The sequence below is a fragment of the Nomascus leucogenys genome, chromosome 11 (assembly GCF_006542625.1).
Source record: "Nomascus leucogenys isolate Asia chromosome 11, Asia_NLE_v1, whole genome shotgun sequence".
In the NCBI taxonomy this organism is placed as follows: Eukaryota; Metazoa; Chordata; class Mammalia; order Primates; family Hylobatidae; genus Nomascus; species Nomascus leucogenys.
The window spans coordinates 12,274,471-12,302,073 of record NC_044391.1 but is presented as its reverse complement, the minus strand read 5'-3'; the positions used below and the strand labels follow the sequence as shown (position 1 = coordinate 12,302,073).

General features: G+C 33.6%; 1 protein-coding gene across 4 annotated transcripts in view; it reads left to right on the top strand.

Annotated features, from left to right (window-relative positions):
* Positions 1 to 27,603, top strand: part of HGF (hepatocyte growth factor) — a 71,250-nt gene that overhangs the window by 37,041 nt on the left and 6,606 nt on the right. For 3 of the 4 annotated variants that reach the window (XM_012510221.2, XM_003252219.4, XM_030822003.1), the window contains 9 exons: positions 3,519 to 3,693; positions 7,269 to 7,396; positions 12,439 to 12,541; positions 15,915 to 16,048; positions 21,731 to 21,769; positions 23,000 to 23,096; positions 25,870 to 25,944; positions 26,813 to 26,953; positions 27,492 to 27,598. In XM_012510221.2, coding sequence (XP_012365675.1) covers positions 3,519 to 3,693; positions 7,269 to 7,396; positions 12,439 to 12,541; positions 15,915 to 16,048; positions 21,731 to 21,769; positions 23,000 to 23,096; positions 25,870 to 25,944; positions 26,813 to 26,953; positions 27,492 to 27,598 — 999 coding nt within the window. Of the gene's footprint in view, positions 1 to 3,518; positions 3,694 to 7,268; positions 7,397 to 12,438; positions 12,542 to 15,914; positions 16,049 to 21,730; positions 21,770 to 22,999; positions 23,097 to 25,869; positions 25,945 to 26,806; positions 26,954 to 27,491; positions 27,599 to 27,603 lie in introns of all 4 variants that reach the window. The other variant, XM_030822004.1, reaches the window with a different exon arrangement.

Below are 27,603 nucleotides of genomic sequence, written 5' to 3'. Positions count from 1 at the left end.
TTTATATGAATTACAGTAATTCTTTGTACTCTATAATTTAAAAAATTCTAAAGGGTTTTATTTTCCATCTCCAAATTAAAATATATTAAATAGTTTAAATTATTTAATCCAAAGCCAGCATTTGGGTTTTTATTTAACGATTTAACATACTTTTTAAAAAATGAATGTTCAATGGCTTTTCAAGTTTATAGTAAATGCTTTAAAATATGCTAATGAAAGTTTAGAAAAAAATCTATTCAACATAATAGTTCAAATGATGAGATTTATGTCATTGCTATTTTTAAAAGTGAAAGATTCTTCAATTAAATCTTGTTGGAAACTTCCTGTTGAAGTAGAGAATTAGCACTAACAATACATGTCTGAACTGACATTGAAGTTTTAGTGGATAAATCAGCAGTGAACTATTTTCCTAAATATTTTTAAGCAAGTAGAGTTTTCTTTGACTTGGGGTTTTGGTAATATAGATCTTTCATTTCACAGAGGCTCTTAAAATTTCAAAATTTGCTCTCAAATTAGGAATATGTTTAGTCTTTATCAGTATTTACCTTTTATCATTCCTCTTAATATTTCCTGATTATCACGTGATTGCTTATAGTTGCTCATTGCACCTGCCAGATATTGATTTTTTAATGAATTGTGATAACCTATGTCTACCTTACTATCTCCATTTTTATAAGATATATTTCCACTTGTGTCTGAGTTTAAGGCTCTAAGTATTGCTTCAGATTGTAATTATCATGGGTCATTTCTGTAAGAGTGTAACTTTAAAATGTTATTTTTGGAAAAATTACTTTGAAATTCGAATCACCCTTGACTAATAACATGCTCTAGAAATGATAGTTGATATTTAATCTTACATTGACAATGTAGACAGACAATTTTACTCTCTCACCCCTACCCAGGCATATCCTTACAGTAGGAAGTTACCTTCACATAGTAAACAGCCTTTTGAAGCTGCTTCCATATTTAGAAATTTCAACAAATAATGTTCAAATCCTTAATCATGTCTGAATATTATATTCCTTTTATTTATTGTCTTGATTGGTATCTGGCAAATCATACTTGTGTCCAAGGAGTGGTGTGTTAATTTTTCATGGACTGAGCCTTGAACTAGTTTCTCAGTGAGATGCAATGGATGGGCACATATCCAGCCAAAGATGGCACTGATTGACACCTGGACTCATCAAGACTGGATCTGTGAGTTATGTGCACAGTATAAGAGTAGTGCTTGAGAAGAATGGCTCAGTAGTAAACAATCAAAACAAATCACATACAATTGAGTAGGAAAGTAAAAGAGTTGAGGTACCTGAGGCAGACAGTGAAATCTATGAGATTAGTGGAAGTGTGTTTACACTGGCTGTTCTGACTCTGAACTCCCTTCCATTGTCAGGACTTAGTCCTGACTGAGGTCACAAGTTTGCTGCCCAAGAGCTTGTGCCCAAAAATTTTCTTTTAGCATGTTAAACTAATGAATTGATAGATGCCCAAGGACATTTATTTTTGTCTCCTTTCCCATCAGTTTTATAACTAGATATGAAATATAGCAGTACAAACTTAACCTTTTACCTGTTTTAGAGTTATCATCTTTTAAAAATTTCCCCACAGATTCAGTCTCCTCATATCATTTAACAGTTAATTCAAATAGTCAGAAATAGAGTAACTTAATGGCATTTATATTGATGAAATATAGTTCCTTAGGACCTATGAAATCCATCTTATATTGTATTTCACCAAAGACCTTTGAATAGTATTGAAATTATAAAAGACTTGCATAATCAGCATCAACTTTTTCTATACAAGCCATTTCCCCAAGTCCAATAATTTTTGTTCTTCCTAAAATCAATATATATCATCAATATCAATATAGATGAATTCTCTAGGCTATCAGATCTCAGTTACCACTTTAGGGGTCAATTACTGAACATTTTTCATCTTCATTTGAATTTCTTTTTAAGTTTGGATATTTCTGAGTCATATTTCTATTCTCTGAAGCAGATATACAAAACATTGAAACACTTTTTAAATGGGCTGCAATAAAGTTATTTAAAAGGAATTTACTGAAAATTTGCATAGTACAACTTATTTCAGTAATTAGGGTAGTCATTAAGGTAATGTTTTCCCTTTTTTCACAAAGCTTCATAGAATAACTCTAAACATAGGCTATTGTTTAGTTTGCCTAGGTTAGCTCATAGAATGCAATGAAATAAGGCATTCAACTAACTACATAAGATAGCAATGGTTTGTATGAGAGAAATGTTTAAATGAAATTTAAAAGCTATTAAAAATATGTACACTATTAACTATAGAAAACTTTCATAGGCATCCCTAGTCACCGAAAGCATGTCTAATTCTGGCCTGTCCTTTGTACAGTGGTACATTCAATTCCAAAATGGATAAATCAATGAAATTTACTCAAATCTTAAACTCTCCTAGAGGCTGTCAACTTGAGTTTCATCCAGAGGCATCTTGAATGGCCATTTAGATTGTAAAGGTAGCTGGGAAGTTTACACTTTTATCAAACCATAAACACTTTCATGTATGTTTTAAGAAGATATATGAATTTTAGTTGCTCTGGAATGTCTTGAGTTACATTTTGATTGACCAAACATTACACACAGAGAGAGAGACCAAATTGTGGTAAAAATTTGATTTTATACTTTTTTTGCTTAGTGACTGAAGGTTTCATAATCTTCATGAAGTATAGTAAGCATTGAAGTTGGACTAGGAAAAAAAGCAGGAGATAGATCTTCCTAGGAATAACTGATTTTTTTCTTTATTGTCAACAAGATGACTAAAAATATATTTAACATGTCAGTTTAGAATTTATTTATTTATTTAATTTATTTTCTGAGACAGACTTTCGCTCTTCTTGCCCAGGCTGGAGTGCAATGGCACGATCTTGGCTCACTGCAACCTCCGCTTCCCGAGTTCAAGCCATTTTCCTGGCTCAGCCTCCCAAGTAGCTGGGATTACAGGCACCTGCCACCACTCCTGGCTAATTTTTTTTGTATTTTTAGTAGAGACGGGGTTTCACCATGCTGGCCAGGCTGGTCTTAAACTCCTGACCTCAGGTGATCCACCCACCTCAGCTTCCCAAAGTTCTGGGATTACAGGCATAAACCACCATACCTGGCCAGAATATATGTATTATATTGGAGGAAAATTATGGTTAATTTCATTACTACTTTGTATGGACTTATAAGCAAGCTGATTTTAGAAATAATTGTATAGTCATTTCAGAAACACTATATATTCAGCATATATAAGTTATACATGTGGAGGTAAAATGCATTTAAGTAACTTTTCAAGAAAAAAGTAATTTAGGATTTGAATGAAAGGAAAATTGGAATGAAGTTAGTAATAATGTTAAGTTAAATTTCTTGTTCCACTCAATTATTATAAAAGCTTATAAGTAGCAGAAAAAAAATCTGCTAATACAAATGCCAATAAACTCTAAGAGGCAAATGACATCTTCAAAGATTTTATGTAAGTTTTTTTTTGTTGTTTTTCACCAATAGCTGACAATACTATGAATGACACTGATGTTCCTTTGGAAACAACTGAATGCATCCAAGGTCAAGGAGAAGGCTACAGGGGCACTGTCAATACCATTTGGAATGGAATTCCATGTCAGCGTTGGGATTCTCAGTATCCTCACAAGCATGACATGACTCCTGAAAATTTCAAGTGCAAGTGAGTAAAGTAGGCAAATGTTATACATTTCAGTAGGCCCTGGGGAAAATGAGGTAGAGTGGTTACTTTTTACTAATTTTGTGTTAGTGATCAAACTTTAGCGTGCCCAGTGATAATCAGGAGTTAAAAGGCAGATTACACCTCCACTCAGAGATTTTGATTCTCTTAATCTGGGATTTGGTCCTCAAATATGCATTTCATTAAGCACTCTAGGTGGTTCAAATGCAGAGGGTAGACTCACTATGCTTTGGGAAACACATCCCTAGGTGGATTTCTGATCACAGTTTTGCTCTTGTGGGTCTGTTTACTAAATCAGTTAATAGTCATGATAGTCAGGCATGTCTCAAAATACTGCCTTCTTAAATTTTCGTATTAGCTTTGGGAGGATTACACATTTTTCCTTTTGAAAGAATGGAAAGAGAAGGCCTACCACTAAAGAGTTATTAGCCTTAAAGATCTGTGAATAAAATAATTTTTCAAAGCTTAAATGAATGTGTTCAGTTGTTTCTGGATTTGCTTTGAAAGTGAGGAAGCAAACCAATTGTGTAGATGACTGAAGCCAAAGAAACTGCCCTTGAGTATCAATTACATAGTTGTTTTGTGCATTCTCTGTGGGTGCTTTTCACACCACTTGACTTTTGCAGACAGGCACAGACACAATGCCATGTGTTTTTAAATTGTCCACCTTGTTATAAGGAACATAAAGTGATTGCTTTTGAAATTAATAACACACATCATTCATAGTGGCTTTTCTGAAATAGCACCTATAAATAACATATATTGGCTTTATGTAATTGGCTTTTAATAAGACAGCCTAACATTTCTGAATGAAGAGCTATGAGCACTAGTTGGCCCATCCACCATAGGAGAGGGGAGATGTGTATTGTATGTGTGTGTGTGCAGGCACAAGCTTTAGCTGGTTCCGTAATTTATTTGTTTAAATAGTAAATATTAATCTAAGATTTTTTCCCATTAGTTTACAATAACAAAATTGATAGTTGTCATGCTGGGTTTATTTCCCTCATTTCCATCACAGCAATTCACTCTCTATTCATGACCCATGTGTTTCACACCTGAGAAATACATATCAAAGTAGAAAAAACAAAGAAACAGAGAAAATATTAGTTATAAGGGACAAAGGAGATAGTGTCACTGCCATTCACATTTTTGTTAACTTCTAATGACTCATAATAGCCAATAAGAAATTGTGTATGTGAAGATACCTAGTAAAATTCATCTGTAAGAAAAACAGAATGGTTATAAACATTTAATTCACAGACTTCACAAGTGAAACTTAAGTATCAAAAGTTACCTGTTATATCTTGGCAGAATTTAAGTCATCCTTTCTTAATTTTGTTATTTGGTTTAAATAACCAAACATAAGTATTAAGAAACAAAGCTTGTGCGGTGTTATAAAACTGATAAAATCTGATTCAACATTTTTCTCAGGACATTGATTTACCATTTACTATTTGTGATCTAGTAGTGAGGGGTGTACTGGTCACGTGTCTCTATTAAACATTAAACATGAAATATTACTTGCCCCAGTACTGAGACCTTACAAATGGCAATCTTTGGAACACTGAAACTGAACAATACTGCCTGTGATGAATCGACATGAATCATAAAATCATCAATTTACTTTAGTAATTGTAAACCATCCTTTCTTCAAGTGAAAAGTAAGGACCTAGTAAAAATATTTGGGCAAATCTTGACTTTCATTCTTGCTTAATCTAGATTATTGATTGAGGTGCTTCTAATACAGATGTTAAAGTCAGTCCAAACTAAGACTTTGATAGCCCTCGATCTTCACTTAATTAGCTTGTCTAAATGAACAATCCAGAACTTTGGGGGGATGAAACAGGAGGATGGCTTAAGGTCAGGAGTTCAAGACCAACCTGGGCAAGAAAGGGTGACTCCATCTCCACCAAATAATAGAAAATAAAGCCAAAGTGTATGCAAAGTTCATGTAAAATTTAACACACATATTTTATACTGACACAGATTTTTTTTGATGTAAGTATAAATTGCTTGTCTCATCTATTCCAGTTAATAATTTTATAAGAAGGCTAAAGGTTTGAATATAGGTTATTAATACTTAGCTATGCAGTGGCTTTAACCATTGGTGGCTGACATTCTTATATCCTTAAATAATAGCTTGTGTCAGGACTTATACTTTGATTAGATAAGACTAATACTTGTTGACTTTCTAACTCGACACAAGCTTCTTCCTTAAAAATTTCTCAGTTTCGGCCGGGTGTGGTGGCTCATGCCTGTAATTCCAGCACTTTGGGAGGCCAAGGTTGGCAGATCACGAGGTCAGGAGATCGAGACCATCCTGGCTAACACGGTGAAACCCTGTCTCTGCTAAAAAAAAAAAAAAAAAAAATTAGCCAGGCATGGTGGCGGGCACCTGTAATCCCAGCTACTCGGGAGGCTGAGGCAGGAGAATGGCGTGAACCTGGGAGGCGGAGCTTGCAGCGAGCCAAGATCGCACCACTGCACTCCAGCTTGGGCAACAGAATGAGACTCTTTCAAAAAAAAAAAAAAATCCTCAGTTTTGAATGGTCCATTTGGATATTAATATAATTGCACAATAGTACTTATAATTGGACCTAAGTGATACAAATACTGTGGTCTCCAAAAGATTGAATATTAATTTAGTTATGAACAAGGAATCTATGAAATAAAAGCACCTACCTGTTTAAAATTAGCATATTTAATACATTTTATTTATCATGAAATCCACATTTTATTTAATGTGAACCTTATTTATATTGATAGAAAACCATTAAAAGTCTTCTACATACAGGGAATATTAGCATAGATTTTTTTTCTTATTAGGAACTCTAAATTTCTAATTAAAATACTGGCAAAATGAAGAAGATACATGTACTACATTGAAAATTTGTTCTCTAGTTCGTTTTTCTATAGTATACCTGGGCCTTAATTTTATAGAAATATATATAAAGATTTTAGGTAGCCTCTCTAAATCAATAAATAATTGCTTTGTAATTAAAATAAATCAATGCATCAAATTAAATAAATCAAAGAAATGCAGAACTCAAATGAAAATAGCTATCATATTTTTTGTGGCACATATTTGAATAGATTGAACTTCCATTTTAAATGAGAGTAGTTAATGACTATTGATAATAACCTTTCTTCCACAAAGAGAGATATATGTTGTTTCTACATAATATGTGGGCCATGAACATGTAATAAATAACAGGCCAGTGTTTTGAAATGGTACCAATTGAGAGTCTCAATCTTGAGACTGAGTGAAAAGAATGCAGTGGTACCGTTTCTCTCTTTTATGAAGCAGTAATGTTTGGGTGAAACTCTAGGCCTGGGGAAGGAAAAAAATATTGACATATGACAGCATTTATTTCAGTAATTTGGGCAGTGTCAGTTATGTATACTGAGTATTAAATTGTTATAGCTATTCTAAGTCCAAAAACTTAGAACTTTATTTATAAACATGCATACATTCTAGAATTCTAGAAATGTAACAGCGCTGACTTCACCAACGTAAGAACTCTGGCAATTTACATTAACATGCTTATTCTCAATAGGGACCTACGAGAAAATTACTGCCGAAATCCAGATGGGTCTGAATCACCCTGGTGTTTTACCACTGATCCAAACATCCGAGTTGGCTACTGCTCCCAAATTCCAAACTGTGATATGTCACATGGACAAGGTAATAGCTGACATTCTGCAGGGTGGGCATGATTAAATTCAGGGTATATGCCTAAAGGGAGGACACATTTTACAGCATAAGATCTACTTCTTGCTGCACTGGTTTTGCTGGCTTGCAAACAAAATCACCAAGTTTGAAGCTGGATTTTTCTTATATGTTTATTCACTCAACATTTATTTATTTAGCTGAGTGTATGCTACTGACAGCCACAGTTCTAAGCCTTGGAGATATACCAGTAAACAAAACTAAGCTATCTGATCCCCTGGAGCTAATATCCAACTGATAGAAAATAAGCAAAATAAAAATGAGAATGGGAATATTACAGTAGTTTATCACAAGTAGTAGAGAGAAAAATGTCGCAGAGTTAGAAAAGAGGGGTGCTGCTCTTTTATATTTTAATATTCAGGGAAAATCTTACTTGCTATGTTAACATATAAGGAGGACCCAAGGGCAGTGAGGGAGCAGCATGTGCCATGCACATATATGTGTAAGAGTATTCTAGATAAAGAAAACTGCAAATGCAAATGGTATGAGATGAGGGAGTTCTGAGAAAGTTAAATAAATAAGCACATCACTGTAGCTAGTACAAAATAAGTAAGATGAAGAGTAGTAGGAGATGAGATTAGAGAGGCAATTGGGCTAAAATTGCATCAGCCTTTCAGGAATTGTTTGCCCTTTTGCTCTGAAAGAGAAAGGACTCTTAGGACTCTTCTCTGAAAGGAGAAGTTACACAATCTGACTTAAGTTTTAACTGGATCACTCTGTGCATTTCAGAAAATAGCTAGAATTCCTGACAAAGGTTAAAACAGGAGAACCAATGAAGTGGTTGTTTCAGTAATTCAGACCACAGATGGGAGTGACTTGACTCTGGTTGTTAGCAGTGTAGCTGCTGGATAATGGTGGGGTTTGAGGGAAATCACCATTGCATTTGGAAACATAGATGCCATTGAAGATAACTGCCTCAGGGAGTGGTAGTAAAATCAGATTGAAATAGATTTTTAAGTCAAAAAATAATAGATGATGGTGAGGTTGCTGAGAAAAGGAAATGCTTATATCCCGTTGGTGGGAATGTAAATTGATTCAGCCACATGGAGATTTCGCAAAAAACTTAAAACACAACTACCATTCAACACAGCAATCCCATTACTGGGTGTATACCCAAAGGAATATACATCATTCTACCATAAAGACACACGCATGCATATGCATGCAAAATAATCTATGCACCCAACCCCGGTGACACACAATTTACATATAACAAACCTACCTATGTACCCATGAATGTAAAATAATTTTTTTAAAAAGTAGATTTTTCGAAGAAATAATTTGTTGAATATTAAGAATAAAGTTGAGTCCTGGGAATTACTGACGTATAGTAAATTGAGAGTTATCCTTTTTAAATGATCATGTTCTATTTCACATAGACTTAATTGTGATGGTCATGATCATGGTTAGCCCTAAATCATCCTTGAAATCCCAAGCCAAATTTAAAGCTCCATCTCATAGACTTACTGCCCTAGGCATACTTCTTCTATCCTTTAACTTTTTCCACAGTGTCATTGTTCATGAGCAACTCTGAAAATAGAGTTGTAGAGGGAAGAAGGGATGAGTCCCTTTTCAGTCAATTTCACTGTTCTTTTAAGGATCAGTTGGAAATAAAGTTGAAGCCAATGATTAAGGGAAGTTTGGTACCAGCTGAGTCTTCTGTGTTCCTGTCTCATTTACTTGAACATTTGTTAATAATTTGTGAGTGATAAAGGAAAACAATTATTTGATAAATGTTTGGTGTGTATTAAGATATTTTATATACATATACATCATTTAAAAAGGATCAGGTAATAGAATATGAAAATTTGGGATTCTGGAGGGTAAACATGTTATTGCTTATCAGATAATTCATTCATAGGTGAAAATATTAGTTTTATGGAATTTAAGTAACTTGCCTAAATTCTCAAATACAGATATATCTACAGATAGATCTATCTACTTAGATCTAGGTATCTTTCTATAGATATAAATCTACACACACAGATATATATATATATGCGTGTATATATGTGTATATATATATATATCTGTGTGTGTAAATCTATATCTATATATATATATATGAAAGATATTGCTCTTATCCTTCTCCAGAAAACAGAAAATATAAGTTCTACATATAGTTAGATGAGTGGAAACGTTTTTCAAATCTTGCAACATCTGAATTAATGTATATACAAATATTCTTCCAACTGGATATTAAAAAACACTATTAAAGAAAAATGAAAACTGAAATTACAGAATTTCTTTAAAATGTGGATAAAACACTACATATTATATATACTATATATTATATACTTAAGGCAGTAAATATAATTTAAATATTTATATCAATATAAAATGTATTTACAGTTATTTCAGTCTTAAAATATATTCTAATGAGAGTATATACAGTCAGAAAATTGTATCCAAAAATCATCTGGATTTTTTTCCTTCTCTGTATTAATGGTATACATTTGATATATACATAGGCATATTTCTCTTTATTTTCATCTTTCTGGATATTAGTTTTTGAATATTTAAAACCTTAACATTGGATATAGTCAATACTATATGAAAGGGTAAATTCAGAGAAGTGTCCTTTTCTCTTGCTTCCATGCCATTCCATTTCTACTTTCTACTCACCATTGCAAGTAGACAATTTCATTAGTTTCTTGTTTATGGCTTTTGTGTATTTTCCATTCTTTACTTTTTTGGAATATATGTGTAGGTTTGTTACATTGGTAAACTTGTGTTATGGGGGTTTGTTGTACAGACAATTTCATCACCCAGGTACTAAGGCTAGTACCCATTAGTTATTTTTCCCAACATAAAATCTTAATGTTGATATAAATTTGTAGATGACCTTTCATAGTCAAATGTACAGTTTTCATTCACATAAAAATTAAGAATATTAAATATAAAAAATCACTTTAAAAATGTTCGGTATTATTTAAAAGTATAGAATATTTTTAAAAGTAGATTAATTCTTTTTAAATTTGGAATGCAACATATATATATATACTTTTTAAAATTTCTTTTTCTTTTTTTTTTTTTTTGAGACAGAATCTCACTCTGTCGCCCAGGCTGGATTGCAGTGGCATGATCTCGGCTCATTGCAACCTCCACCTCTGGGGTTCAAGCAATTCTCCTGCCTCAGCCTCCTGAGTAGCTGGGATTACAGGTGCACGCCACCACACCCAGCTAATTTTTTATATTTTTGGTAGAAATGGGGTTTCGCCATGTTGACCAGGCTGGTCTTGAACTCCTGACCTCAAGTGATTCACCTGCCTCAACCTCCCAAAGTGTTGAGATTACAGATGTGAGCCACCGCACCTGACCAACTTATATTTTTTGAAGAACTTGATTTCTGACTATATTTCTTTTGATTAAAAATATGAACAATATGGCTGGGCGTGGTGGCTCATGCCTGTAATCCCAGCACTTTGGATGTCCAAGGCGGGTGGATCACTTGAGGTCAGGAGTTTGAGACCAGTCTGGCCAACATGGTGAAACCCCATCTCTACCAAAAATATAAAAAATTAGCCAGGTGTGGTGATGCATGCCTGTAATCCCAGCTACACAGGAGGCTGAGGCAGGAGAACACAAATTGCTCAATTAAAAAAAGAGAAATAGAAAACCTCATGGAGCATAGTAAGAGACACAGGAGTAAGTGGCTTCCATTGGCCAAATTTAGAACAATTTGAGCATCAAAATGAATAACAGGAATAGATTATATATCATATTAAATAAAAAGAAAATCCACTGGTCCACATTTAATTTACTACTTCTACAGCTAGTGCTAGCACTTCTACTACTAATACCTAAATGAATGGGGTAAGGGAAAAGGAAAAATTTTTATTTACAGAAGAATGCTAACTAACAAATACAAAGAAATGTTAGAAATAGCAAAATAACCATTTTATCATCAGCATGACAATAAGTGGTTCATGCAAAATTCATTAACGTATGCCTAAGCTATTTTGTGAAAATTTGTTTGGCATTAGGATATTTATTCAGACTCAAAGGCCCCAACCGATTTTTTTGTGAAATACAAAGAGGAGTTTTTCCTTTGCACCACTTAACCAAGTGATCAAACACATCACCAGTGATGGAACAAAGTGACATCATGTGTCACAAGATGTTATGCTCTAAAAAGGACAAAGCATCACTGATGCACAATATTCCTGTCAAATATCTGTAACTTGGTTTTATTCATGAGAAAATAAATCAAACAAAATGAACTTAAAGAGCATTTGTAAAACAGCTGACTTGGGTGACTCAGAATGTCAATGTCATAAAAGACAAAAATCAAAACATAAGGAATGTGACTAGGAGATGAATGTTCGTTATATTACTTTTCTATGGAATGAAATTTTTCAGAAGAAAATGCTGGGAAATACATGTGTTATTCTAAAAATTCTTATTTCTTTGTTGTTCCAAAGGGCCACTCATTTAAATTGTTTTGTTTTTAAATTATTATTTGTTATATTTGAATTTGCATAAGCCCTTATTTTGATGAAGATATTGGGCTTAAAGATATTTTAATCTGAGATATTTGAGTATTTTTGATTTGTACAGATTTCAAGTACTTTAATTTTTTTTTCTTTTTGTTTTGAGACGGAGTCTCGCTCTGTCGCCCAGGCTCTAGTGCAGTGGCGCCATCTGGGCTCACTGCAAGCTCCGCCTCCCGGGTTCACGCCATTCTCCTGCTTCAGCCTCTTGAGTAGCTGGGACTACAGGCGCCCGCCATCCACGCCCTGGCTAATTTTTTGTATTTTTAAAGTAGAGACAGAGTTTCACCGTGTTAGCCAGGATGGTCTTGATCTCCTGACCTCGTGATCGGCCCGCCTTGGCCTCCCAAAGTGCTGGGATTACAGGCGTGAGCCACCGCACCCAGCCCTTTCAAGTACTTTAATTTTTATGTTGATTTCATGATTCCATATACTTGTAAAAAATCTTTTTGTTTTATCCACCTTAATATTCATTGGACTTATTTCTGTATATTTTATGTCTAGATTGTTATCGTGGGAATGGCAAAAATTATATGGGCAACTTATCCCAAACAAGATCTGGACTAACATGTTCAATGTGGGACAAGAACATGGAAGACTTACATCGGTGTGTAAATTTCTTCCTTTCAATATATAGAAGGTAGTGATACCAACAGACTGTGTATTTAGATATGTACATTGCTATTTCTTTCTATTCTTTTATATATCATGGTAAGCTAATAAAAGCATTAGATTGGTTTTTTCTTTACAACTCATCATAACATTGTTTCTTTATGTAGCAAACTTTTAAATATGCAATTCAAGTTAGTGGATATTTATTGAGCACTTACTATGTATTCTGTACTGTAATTGGTACCATGGGGAACATCAACAAAAAGTGGATAATATTTTGGTTCTAACCTCCAAGGAGGATAAGGTCACATTGACACAATAGTTACATAACTTAATAAGACAGTGTACAAGTAAGTGGCAAATCTGGTGTTTGAAATAGTGCATTTCATGGGATTATTGTTTTCATATTTAATAATTGATAGTTTATGAAAAATCAATGAATAATCACTCATATAATTTAAATTTCTAACATACTAAACCTTAACTATTAAAAATGTGTAATGATAGGTTTCCTTCTGTAGCTTTGATACATAAAATTTTCCAGTAATTACAGGAATGTATATGTAGTTGAAAAAAATCTACACATTTTAGAGAATTACAGATTTTTACCATAGATATAGACAGAGAAGGTAGCACCCACTCAGCCCTAGCAATAGTGCTAGTGTTTACAAAATTGCAAAAGAAGTATGACACATAATTGTGACCTAAAGCAGATTTTTTCATAAACATCCCAGAGTATATGCACTAGAATAAAAGAAAAAACAAGTTACAGTCATTTGATCAAGTGCCTATAACATGGCTGCTTTACCTGAGTTATGCCATTTGACCACCATAATCCTATAGGAAAGATTCATATGTGGATAGGAATTTAAGGGCTCAGGGAGATGGAGTGACTTTGCTTCAGTCTTTTAACTTTAAGTTCCTTATTCTCTTCCAAAATGTACTCAATAGTGGATTATATTGTTTCAATTTACGTCACACAAAAGGATAGTTCTAAAATAATGCTCTCCAATATAAAGACAATGCAGCTCACAAATGTAAGCGACATATGTTCTGTTAAATTCCTAGTAGCCACTTTTAAAGAGGTAAAAATAAACAGGCAAAATTAGTTTTAATATATTTTATTTAATCCAATATATCTACAGTTTTTCATTTCAATGTGTATTTAATACAAAATAATTAAAAATATATTTTATATTATATTCTCATGCTCCATATTCAAAATCTGGTGTCTGTTTACACTTACAGCACCTGTCAATTTGGACTGGATCAATTTCTCGGTAGCCATATGTGGCCAGTGGCTACTATATTGATACTGTAGTTCTAGGACTTCAAAGAGCAGCAGAGTTCTGTCCTTATAGATCTCCCACTCTTGTGTGGGATGCAAGCAAACAGGGAATGCCATATGAAAACTATGAAAGATAGCATATTTTATGCTATGGGAATGCAAAGAAGTGCCTACTCAGATGTAAGTGGTCAGGAAGGCTTCTTAAAGGAAGGGAAATTAGCTGGGATGTACATGATGAGTAGGAATTGGGCAAGGGAAGTAGAGGAGGAAGAGGACATTAGACACAAGAAATTGCATGTGCAAAGGCCAAAGCATTAGATTATTTGAATATAGGAAATAATTTTGGTAAGACTGAAAGAATGTAACTTGGTCAATGTCCACAGACAAGGAATTCACAAAGTGGCAACGCCATATAGAGAGTCTTGTAAGCTCAGTTAAGAAATCTAAATTTTATCCTGAGGAGTAAAAGGATTTATTAAATAATTTTAAGTAAGAATTGGCATGATTAAAATAAATGCTAATTTCAGCACTGCTATTTTTTAAAGCATTTTTAGAAACATGCAGTGGTGGGTGGGGTGGATTGCTCTTATGGATTTGTGAGAGATAATTGTTCTCATCGTCTTTCAAAAGTGTTTCAGTGATTTTACACTAGAAGCTTGGAATTTTCATGGTAGAAGTATTTACACTACAGAAATCAGCAACAGCTTCAGACGAGGATTCCTCATCTTCATCCTCAACATACACATACTTCAAAGTACCAGTTGGTAAACTTTTACCAGCATGCCACTGAAAATATGTGATATATTTATTTAGAAACTATCAATGGGTCTCTAGTAATACTTAATTCATCAAGTTTAGGTTTGACTTTTGGAAACAATTTGTAGGAAATTGATCAAGGATTAAGTCACATGGTACCATTTTGGCTTGAGGACAAACTTTGTAAGTAGGAGATAGAGCATGGCGGTTTTGAGCACTGACTCCTGAAATAGCCATGGTTTCAAACCCCAGCTCTAGTGTTTGCAAGTCATGTGACATTACACCAATTAGTTTTCCTGTCTGGATTTCAATTTCCACAAATGTAATATGGCATAACCTTAAAGACTATCTCATAAGATTGGTCCAAGGTTGTATCTATAAAGAACCTACAACACAATGTGGCATGTAATAAGTATCGTATGTGTTTACTGTTATTCTTGGTCCTGAAAAATGAAACTTGGTCTGGAAATACAGTCCAAGTTTCCATGTTCAAGCTTTTTAAAATTTTATTTAAAATGACACATTAATTATATTCAAGCATGGTAGCAATTAATAACTGGAAACAAGTTCAGTAAGATACATAGTTTTAATGACTTTTATGATCAGTCGAAGTGGCCATGTAGAATTGACTTCATTCATGTTATTGAGGTAAATGTAAATATCGATGTTACATGAATGAAAATGGCCTTATAAAATAATTTACAGTAAATTTACTATCTTTGCTTTTCTTTTGTAATAAATTTAGTTAAGATGTAAATTAGAAATAAAATATTGCTCGTTTATCTGTCAGAAAATAGTATTTTGTAACTATGACCAGTACAATTTAGAATTTTAATTATTTACTTAACACATTATTAATTTCAGTATATCTTCTTGTACTCTGTCATAGTGATATTGCTAGTGATGCTTCATTTGTATCTAAAATGTAAAAAAAAATTGTATAATAGCTTGTACTTTTGTGTATTTTATAGTTTTAATCTTTGCCATCTGCTTGCTTTAGACAATGTTTCTCTTATTTCTATGCACAGAATTATCGTTACCATGCCACTGGGATTATCAAATAGAGGCAAAATCACAAAATCTAACATGCCAATTATGGAGCCCTCTTCCATATTTCCAAGTTAGAGAATCTGCTTCTAAAGTGTAGGAATAACAGTAGCAACCAACCAGAGCTCAAACAAAATAGCTAAAATTCATCCCAAGTAGAAGGTTATGCTGTATATACAGTGAAAGTAATGTGCTGAGATTATATCTTTTTGTAATATTTTGTGTCTCTTGGATGGAATGAGCATCTTGTGATGTGCAAAGCCTGTTTTTTCTGCAGTCATATCTTCTGGGAACCAGATGCAAGTAAGCTGAATGAGAATTACTGCCGAAATCCAGATGATGATGCTCATGGACCCTGGTGCTACACGGGAAATCCACTCATTCCTTGGGATTATTGCCCTATTTCTCGTTGTAAGTACAGTTAGGGATTGGTGTCTTGTGAAATATTTTAAACGTACTACATTTCATCTAAAAGTTGTAAATAATACAGGCGGTCTGGCATTTATTCCCAAATGAGAAAGCTCTCCAGAGAGCAACACACACAAATGTACACAACACACACACAGACACACCACATGGTCTCTCTTTCTCTGTCTCCATCTATCGTATAGATAAGAAGAAATTTTAACATTTTAAAGGAGATTCTCTTCCCTCAGAAGATTTCCGTTTGGATTCCGAAAGCATTAATTGGCGACAGTTCTAATATGATTGGGCTAGAAAGATCTCCCCACTCCCCAACACCAATACCACCTGTTCGGCTTCTGAATATAGCAGAGCTCTCAGCAAAGTTCCCAGCCCACTAAAAAGCCGTGAGCAGATCTGAACTAGTGGTACTTCTATTTCCTTCTCAGTTCTTTAACTTAAGACTAAAGAAGAGCCTGGAGTTTTCCACCCAGTTATCTGATTCCCAGATGGCTTTGTTAAAAAGATATTAGTGTATAAAGTAAAAGTTATATAAAAAACATGTAATACATGTTTGACATAGTTCATATAAAATACATGTCTGGTATAATTCATATTAAAAAGTCCCTAGATATCAGTAAGAAAAAGATGTGAGAACTCCGGAGAAAAAAGTAGAAAATAAATCTTCAAAAATATAGCTAATAAATAAATGAAAAGACATTAAAACATATTGGTAGGAAAAAATATTTAAAACATGAGAAGTCACTTCTACCTGTCAGGGTAGCAAATAAAATGATTGTAAATATCCAGTATTAGTGAGGACCTGGGTAATCAGGCTGTCTCAATTCTATGCTACTTGGAGTGTGAATTCAAAATCCTGCTTGGAAGTTAGTTTGGTAAAATGTATCAAAAGCAGTAATAATGTTGACATAGATCAGGATTTTTGAGCCTCCGCACACCCACATTTTGGGGTAGATGCTGTTCTGTGCATTGTAGCATGTTAGTAGTATTCCTGGACTCTATCCACTAGATGCCAGTAGTATGACACCTGCTCCAAGTCGTGACAATCAAAACTATCTCTAGACATTGCCAATGTCCCCTGGATGGCAAAATCATTACCACTGGTAACCACTGATGTACTGTAATACGTATTGAGATGGAAGTATGTCTTAAATATGTTATTGAGTGAAAAAGGCTTTTTATAAAGCTGTGTCAGTAGAAAGAGACCATTTTATTATACTGTGTATCTGTAACTCTATGTTTACAACAAACATCCTTTACCACAATGTTAAATCACCTTCTCTTTAGAAAGGAAATACTTTTATAAGTTCGATAAGAACTTTGTTTTAAGAATGTTTTTCTTGTGAGACAAGCCAGTAGTAGCAAGTACCTTGAGAAGAGCAGCAAAAATATATACTCTAAAAAGAGATTAAATTGAAGAAATAATAGTGTTGCTTTTAAAAAATGGAATACAAACACAAGTCTATGTTTTTCTAGAATTTATGTCAAATTAAAGAGGTAAATTTCACCTTAAATGGAAACAGCAGTCATGTTTTATGAAATTCTAGCATTAAAGGCAAACTTTTAAAATATGATGTTAATCAAGTCTACATATAATTAAGACGTGGAGCTGCTCCATCGATTTTTAATAGGTTGGGAAATTCTCTATAAGAATAAATAACTAAATATATTATATGTTTGCAAATAAATGGCATTTCTAATAAGTTTATTTTCATTTTATCAGCCATGATCATAGCCTTTCAAATGAATTTGTTTTCCTAATGTTCTTCACTTTTCCCTTATTAAGGTTGGCATAGGCCCAATGTTAATACTAGAAGAAACACACCTACCTTTTCAGAGAATGCCATACAAAAATATTTAAAAATTCTTAAAAGATTATTATTTTTCTAAGTACTATTTTTATAGCACTATGTTTTTGTTAAGTCTCTATGTTTAAGACTAATGGAGGCTCATAGAATATACAATGGTGTAGGAAGAAGGAAAAAGGCAATTATCTGCCTTCTAAAACAGGTTATTTTGCTTCCTCTACAGATTTTCAGATTTTTAAAAATCACAGCAGCTCTATCTAGCACATATACATGGTTACAAGTGAAATGCCCTATAGTATCTCAAGGCACTGTGATTTCATTTATAATCACAAACCAAGAGAGCCAGGACTCTAATAATTTACAAGTTTTCAAAAAATTTTTTCAACTAATATTTTTAAACTAAAAGTAACGTGCTGTTGAAAGACTTGAGGGGGTTACTAGTATTTGATTAAATGCTATTGCAGATAAATCATTTTATTTCAATGTATACCACACATTAATTTCAATAAAGATTTTTACACTGTCATTTTTCTAACTAATATTTATAGCCAGGATTTATTTACATTTTCTCCCTGGTGAAAGGGTGATAATATTTATCTTTAGAAGATTTGAGTTATTATTATTTATATAACTGCAGAGACTGTATAAATCATTTTTACACTGTAAAATTCTCTTACAAAACATGTAAAGGTTTTTATTCTTTTTTTCTAACATGCTTACAAAATAATATTTTACATATTTTTAAGTTTATCAAATATGCAAACATAAAAATGCAGAGGTGCCTATATGATTGAGTATACACAGACAGTTAGTATACTATTTTAGAAAAATCTTAATTAACTACCAAGAGCATAGTGGTTGAGAACTTCAGTGCAGACTTCCTAAGAATGCCAGACCCATCACTTTTAAGTACCTTGGGCAAGTTACTAAACCCACTTAGGACTCATATTTGTATTTGCAATATATTATAATAAAAGTACCTATTATATGGGGCTATTGTGAACAGTGTCTGTTGCATAGTAAACAGTCAAAACCTTAACTTCCATCTCTGTTTTTGTTTGTTCATTCATTATTGTTAATTGAGCTGCTATTGAGTACAAAGCCATATATAACATACTACGTTTATAAAAATACAAACGCTGCTTCTTAATTTTAAATAGTTCATAGTGTAGAAGAGAGACATTTATGGAAACAATTACAAAGCAATATAATCATGTAATACGTATATATTAACAATATATAAAATGAGAATGTGAACATAGATTTCTTCATGGAGAAATACATGATGTTCGTAAACTTTTGAAATTGAGTTAAAACTTTAAGAAGAGTGGGAGAAAGTTTTCTTTATGTTTTCAGAAAATGTCCATGTTTGGTTCTGAGGCCGCACACACACACACACACACACACACACACACACACACACACCCCTACTCTTCCATAGGTAAAACTTTTATCATCGACATGTTTTATTTCTTCAAATTTAAGTTGAACCAATAAAAAATAAGTATTGTATCACATATATTTTTTAGACATGAGTCTGAAAGTAGTGTGGTATAGATAGTGTAGTATAGATAGTGGTGAAAGTAAAGGAAGAAAAGTGAGAATAGTATTTGGCAGTGAAATGGAAAAGGCCTAGAAAGTAGTTTTTCAAGTTTTCCTCCACGCATGCAACAGAAGAACCTAGGATGCTTGTTAAATGGATGCATCCAGCCACCAACACAGAATCCCCAGAAATTTAATTGTAAAAGGTATTTCAGTTTATGCTAAAGTGTGAGAAATATTGGATTACAGAAAGCAAAACATATACATTACTATTAATTATTAAAACCCAAAATGTATAGTATCTACAATTTTTTTTTTGAGACAGAGTCTCACACTGTTGCCCAGGCTGGAGTGCAGTGGCACAATCTCGGCTCACTGCAACCTCCACCTCCCAGGTTTAAGCGATTCTCCTGCCTCAGCCTCCCAAGGAGCTGGGATTACAGATGCCTGCCACCACTCCTGGCTGATTTTTTGTATTTCTAGTAGATTCAAGGTTTCACTATGTTGGCCAGACTGGTCTTGAACTCCTCACCTTGTGATCCACCCACCTCAGCCTCCCAAAGTGCTGGGAGGCACGAGCCACCATGCAAGGCCATATCTACAAATTTTTTAAACTAAATATATTGTAAGATACAAGAGTTAACTAAGCACTTTGTTGACCTATTAGCTTAATGCTTAGAAATAAGAGACTTAATATACAAGTAAAGATAGAACAAATAACCAGTCTTTCTCATCACAAAATAAGAAATAAATATCCACTTATTTAACATTTTCATGTATTTGACTTACGTGGAAAACCAATATCCTTGATGTTTTGTTACCATAGTCTGCCTCAATCTTAACTCATACTTAATGAACTGAAACACTGACCTCAGCTGACTGACAAACCCTCCTCTAGGATAAGCTACAGGGAAAGAGAAATGATGAATTTTGTATGTTTACCATTAACCTATTCATTGAAAATACATAGATCTGAAAAATGAACTTAAATAAGTATATATTAATTCTCACAACTATCCTCATAAATAACAATCACATTGGCGTCTATTACAAAGGAATCCATATACATTATTGGTTTGTTGCTGGCTTATTTGAGCTCAGGGCATTTCCAGGGATTAACGACCATCTGAGTCTAAACAGTGCCTGACTGAACTCTATGCCATCAATTCTGAATAGTCACACATTAAGCTCCAGGAAATGTCTTGTGTCTCATTCATTACAGCATAAGTATTTCAAAATCCTCGCATCTTCCAAGCCTTTCTCTTATTTGTGGCAATTCAGCCCCAGTAGAGATGAAAAAGTAGTAAGCTACAGGTTTTAATTAGAATTAATTTGTAGTTTTCAGTGTTCTCTTTTTTCCATATTTTTACTAGCATCTGGAAAAATCAACCCTTGAAATATTCAAGCAACAAAGCATAATTATATTGTATTATTCCTCTTTTTCCGTTAGTGACATTGATATCTATCTTCTAGAATCCTTGCAGAGATTTATGAAGTTTGTGTAGTTGCAATTATCCTTAACCATATAAAACTAAAAGTTTTCAGAAATAAATTAAATGATTCAAATTACAGAAGCAAATGGCCTATCAATATGAAGAGTCCAAGTAGACAATAATGAACACGAGTGCTATTCAATGGAATGTTCATGGTGTAGGATATTGGACATCTTGGTGGATCGAGGCAGCTCCTTGATGACGGCACTGTAATTCAAATGGCCAGTGATCATCAAAACACACACCTGAGGGCCTCCATAGTCACAAAATAGGGCTCTGCTCATATCACCTGGTACCAGAGGGCATATACTTACAATATTATCCAGTAAACGTGGTGTATAATTACTCAAAAGAGTTTACATTTTATCTCTGAATAAAATGTCAAGAATTTTAGTAAATTGGCCAGGTGTGGTGGCTCATGCCTATAATCCTAGCACTTTGGGAGGCTGAGGCAGGGGGATCATTTGAGGTCAGGAGTTTGAGACCAGCCTGGCCAACATGGCGAAATCCCGTCTCTACTAAAAATACAAAAAGTAGCTGGGTGTGGTGGTGTGTGCCTGTGGTCCCAGCTACTTGGGAGGCTGAGTCAGGAGAATCCCTTGAACCTGAGAGGGGGAGGTTGCAGTGAGCTGAGATAGCACCACTGGACCCCAGCCTGGGTGACAGAATGAGACTCTGTCTCAAAACAAAACAAAACAACAACAACAAAAAGAATTTTAGTAAATTACTGAATTCATTGATACTTGGATTTTAATATATATTTGGTTTTATATAACAGATATATGCATATATGAATTATGTATTTATCTATACATTTATTTTTACAGGTGAAGGTGATACCACACCCACAATAGTCAATTTAGACCGTAAGTAATATTTCACAATATAAAGTATATTCTGAGTCTCTCTCTGTGTGTCAGAAGTGTCATTATTTCTTTCAAAGAAAATTATCTATATTAGCTTCCATTATAAAAAGAAGTTTATTTATTTTTACTTTTTAAAATATTTTTTTCTATGCATAGGTGTAAAGGAGTTTCAAAGGCAACTGCATACTGAATATAAAAATTCAATTCTCTTGCAAAAAATTTATAAGATGGTATATGTGATTTTGAAAAGAGTGTTTATATTTACTTTTAATTTGGGGCACAATGCGTATAATGGACCACCTTTATATATACCATGACTTAATAAAATTAGGATGCTGAAGTCAGGAAGAATGAAACCTGAAATTTGGAAAGTTATTCAGTGCCTCTATTCTACTCTATTTGTAAACTTCTCTGCATGCCCTACAGTCAAGTGGGCACAAGATGACACAGTCTGAGATATTCAGTCAATCTTCAGTTTAAGAATCTGTTGGGGGCCACTTGTATTTTATTTTCACATTTCTCTTGAGCTGAAGGAAGTTACTCAAGTGTTTTTGATTTAAAATACCACCTGCTGTGCCCCAGGCTCAAGAAGCAAATGGAAATCTATTCTAGACCATGGGCAGAAGTAGAGGGGATAAGGCGAGGAGCACAGAGGAGGGTCAGGAAAACATTTACTCTAGTGAATTTTGTATTATGTCTTTGGACATAATGATTTGAATATAATAATTGCATCATTTGGATATGATTTCAATAAATCAAATGTTGGTAAGACATTGAATAAATCTACAATCTAACTGTACAAATTCAGAAGTAATATCCAAGTAAAGCTTGGTTTTGTTTTTTTCACTGAATCTATTGATTTCTACTGACCTTTAGAAATAACCATTGTAAATAACTTTGGTTTATTTTATGTTGAGGGTGGTGAGGGATTAGACCTGAGGAGCTCGGTCTTAGTGTATTGTGAGCAAAGCCATTGTCACTCTCATGGCAATCCTGTCTGCTTTGAGTTGATTTGTTTTTCTGAGTTACTCAACTTCTTAGATGAAGATGGCAAGTGTTAAGGGCTTAATATAATGCTGCGGTGATATAAAACTACTCTTTCTCCAAACTGTTTTTTGGACACAATAAGAATAGTTACATTTGTCTAATTATCATTGCATTTAAGAAAACTAAGAGGCACTGATTATTTCAAATTCTTATTTTAAAATGTTATGTTTGGTCCTGTTTCAGATCCTGTAATATCTTGTGCCAAAACGAAACAATTGCGAGTTGTAAATGGGATTCCAACACGAACAAACGTAGGATGGATGGTTAGTTTGAGATACAGGTAAGTATTAATAGATGCAAGTCATGCATATCCAGAATATGTACAAGAGTCCTATTCCCAGAAATATGGACACATGTGGTCCTGAAGGTTGTATCCTCCACAGGGCCCCTGGGTGAGGCAGTAAAAGAGGAGACTGATCACAATTCTGCTTGCCAGACTGTAAGCTCTGGACTATAATTTGTGCCTCCCGAGGTAGTGCCTTTTTAAATCTTCACAAAGGTCCCATATGTGTTGGCATTGTCCCTGATTCTAAGAGACACTTTGGTTCCGATTAAGCAAAATACGGAGGACCTATTGAAACCTTAATATTACCATAGTAGTTATGATACTTGTTATTAAATTTCTAATCTAGGATATTATGGGTTTATTTTCTAATATGTTTATGCATGATCATGTCAAAACATTTATATTTGTTTTTAATTTCTGACTTTTTCCTGGTCAATCAAATGAAAAATGGCAATTTTAAATTCTAGAGCATTTTATCATTACAAAAAGGCCAATAGTTAAATAGTCTTGATATTATAATAATCAGTGGGGATACAGAATTCTTGACATGTCTATTTCTCAATGCTCTTAAGAATCAATGACATGTTCTACAGAAAATCACTTTGCAAATCATATTGTTAGAGAAAATTATGCTTAATAATTATGTCATAAGAATTAAATATTGAAAATATAAGTTAACTTAAAATCTGATCTTACTACTTTCATAAACTACATATATTATTCTGTATGTTAATTGGAATGCTAAAATATTTATGTCTTTGGCTATCTCTGTCAGAACCTCACCATGCAGCACACCCCAAGATACATCTGAATTTGAACTACATTGTCTCTTGTTTTCTAGATAACTCATGTTTCTTCCTCCAAGCCTTTATGCTGTTGTTCCCACAACACGTTGTGGCTTTCTTCCTCCATGTTTTATGCCTGAAAATTCTTTCTCCTTCAAATTTCAACCTAAATATCCCCTCTTTTAGAATACTCTCCTGTTCCCTCACTGCTAGCCTCCTAGAGTAGAGAAAAAGAAAGTATATCTGTTACTATTATTAAATCACAGTGACATTAGAATAGAGACAACTTGAAACAGAAGTCCTTTTATGAATAAACCAATTATTGGAAAGCAAGAGTTTGTATAATTTGATATATGTGACTTTAGATGACCACAATGTTGTAGGAGATGGCCTAAAGTTCTTTTTTAGTATACCCTTTTCTCAAGGAATGGCTCATCAGATTTTATAAATATTTATGCCAATAATTGTAGTATAGCTGTCCTAGGTGTGTAGTACTAAAATAGAATTGTGAAACTAACCAGAATATTAAAGCTGAGTGTGCAGTATGAGGATTTAGTAAAGACTTTAGAATTCTGTTGGAGTGTTTAATTTTCTTAATTATAGAAAATCTTTCAAGAGGCTGGGTGTGGTGGCTCACACCTGTAATCCCAGCAGTTTGGGAGGCTGAGGCAGGTGTATCACTTGAGGTCAGGAGTTCAAGAGCAGCCTGGCCAACATGGTAAAACCCCATCTGTACTAAAAACACAAAAATTAGCCGGGCATGGTGGCACACGCCTGTAATCCCAGCTACTGAGCGTGAGTCTGTCTCAAAAAAAAAAAAAAGGAAGGAAGGAAGGAGAAATCTTTCAATAATCCACATTTGAGTTAATTGGTGATTCTTTGCTTATCTTATAACCCCAGAGGATAAAAGAAGACATATATTAATACTTCTAAGTTATTTTTTCCAGTAAGAGAATTCACAAGGATACTGCTTTGGTCATCTCCATTGTTGGAGAAGCAGGTGAAGCTATTTTTCCATCAGATTAGAGTACTGTAAATTTTTAGTTTTTTTCCTTTTTAAATCCAAGTTCTTAGCAACAACAGCTGCTTAGTTATTCTTCCAAAACTCATACTGAGAAGGATAGAAGTTAAAAGTCAATATATATTCTTATCCTCCTGTGTGGTAAAGGCCATAAATAACTGTGGTCTCAGTCTGGGAATCTTCTAGTATTACCCTCTGAAGCACTGAACATCTGTACTCTTTGGAAATGTAAATTATGAAAAGTTGTGCTTTTTCCATGTCTCTGCCAAAACAAATGGATTTACAGATTTTGGATATCATCAAAAAAATGTACTAGTACTCATCATACTCTACAAATATTTTACAATTTCCTAAATGATTTGCCTTGCAAAATTGTTTTACTTCAGAGATGAAATACTATAATCCTGATCTTATACTGGAAAAAGTAATTTATTCAGATTCAGTTACATTTTAAGTTAATATATCAAAACTACATAATGGTAGTAGAAGGAGGAAATAGTGCACAAATAAAATTGCTAGCACTAGATGGTTTTCAGGGTTCAAATAAGAACTCAACTTTGCATTTTCAATAAGCAAACACTGAATTTAAAATAGATTCACATTTTTAAAAAATTATAATTATCCTATATTTGTAGCACATACGTTCCTCACAAGGATAGATGCACATACACACGAATGTGTGTGTTCGGGATGGCTACTGATGTGTAATAACTTTAGACTACACAAAAGTAAAATTGATTTCATAAATTTGTAGTCACATTATGAAAAAAAGCTAACGCTACAATCACCAAATATCACCCTTCAGATAAAAGAAGTTCTCATTTTATTCCAGTTGGGTTAATTTCTATATTTTCCTCTGCAGTGCATTTATTTTTAACAAATGGAACCACAGGCTTTGCATTAATTGGCAGTCACTCTTTCTGCACAGATGTTACTTGTTTCTCTTTCCTCTTTTTCACAGAAATAAACATATCTGCGGAGGATCATTGATAAAGGAAAGTTGGGTTCTTACTGCACGACAGTGTTTCCCTTCTCGGTAAAGTGTTTTTAAAACTAGTATTATTTTGAGCCTTTAAAATGTATATGTCTTCCACTTTGCTCTTAATGTTATAATATGTACTCATTTTACAGAGATTCACAAATGGGGTGAACAAATTATTTTATTTTTAGAATTTGACTTATAAAACTTACTTTGACTTCACTGATATTTACAAGACACTACTTCAGTTCACCTCTTTTCACAATTAGTGTTACCCTCAGTTGGGGAAAATTTTGCTAGAATTATGTAAATGTTTTATATCCCAACTTTCTACTTGTACCCTGTATTTCTAGATATAATTCTTTTTTTTTTTTCTAAATTATCAATAGGCTTTTTTCAATCCTCACTACTTCTTTCTCCTGTAGAGTCAGCCTCAGGATCATCCCGGGCAAAATTTTCAGTGAAAATTAGCCTAAGGAAAAGATAAAGAGGCAGCATTCGTAAACTTCCTTCCTGCTTCTCAGCAAGGTCACTTTGATTTTGTTTGTAGAAAACTTCAACCCCTGTTACCAAACCAAATATATACACAGCTGACATAAACAAAGCAAAATTTGCAGAAAAAATTATAATTCATGTAAAGTGCTTTACCTGAGCATTTTTTCACAAGTGACTTACTCTAGCAAGCATAAGCAAGTTTCTAAAATAGTCCTTTAGAATCTCAGCAATTTAAAGCCTCTTTCTGCTTATGTATGTTTGTAGTATTCAGACTCTCCCATAACAAATGTGTTGTTCTTTACTATACTCTGAATCAAATTTTAAATTTAGGTTATTTGCCTTAATAGTCTAAAATAACAATAGATAGGAATAATACTACAGAATTTGGAATTGCTATGTTTTACATTTAAATTTTTTTCCTTCAAAACAGAGACTTGAAAGATTATGAAGCTTGGCTTGGAATTCATGATGTCCACGGAAGAGGAGATGAGAAACGCAAACAGGTTCTCAATATTTCTCAGCTGGTATATGGCCCTGAAGGATCAGATCTGGTTTTAATGAAGCTTGCCAGGTTAGTTACTTTAGAAGATTTTGTATTTTTCATCCGGACAAGAATTGTTGGAACATTTTCTTCAGCTGTGTGGCAGTTCTTTCTCTCTCATACAGATGCATTATAAATATATGTTACATGCTATATATATATGTATGTATATGTATGTATGCGTGCGTATGGGTCTCTCTGTGTGTATATAGAGAGAGGTATTTGCAAAACTGTAAAAAATGAATAACTAACATAGGGCCAACAGTCTGGTTAGTCTGTTTTAAAATGGAAACTTAGCAGTTATTCGATAACTTTCAAATGTAAAATAATTCTTTTAAAAAATAGCATTGACCATTTATTCTTAAATATTGGCAAATACATGACTCATTTCTTTACTACCTATTCCAAATTTCATCATTATATTTGGATATTCCCACTTTTTTTTTTTTTTAAGAAACAGGACTTCATTCTCTGTAAATGCCATATTAAACATGAACACTACATTTAATATGTTAATTTTGTGTTGAATCCAGTTGAGAGTACTTACCATTGTATTTTGTGTTTTCAGGCCTGCTGTCCTGGATGATTTTGTTAGTACAATTGATTTACCTAATTATGGATGCACAATTCCTGAAAAGACCAGTTGCAGTGTTTATGGCTGGGGCTACACTGGATGTAAG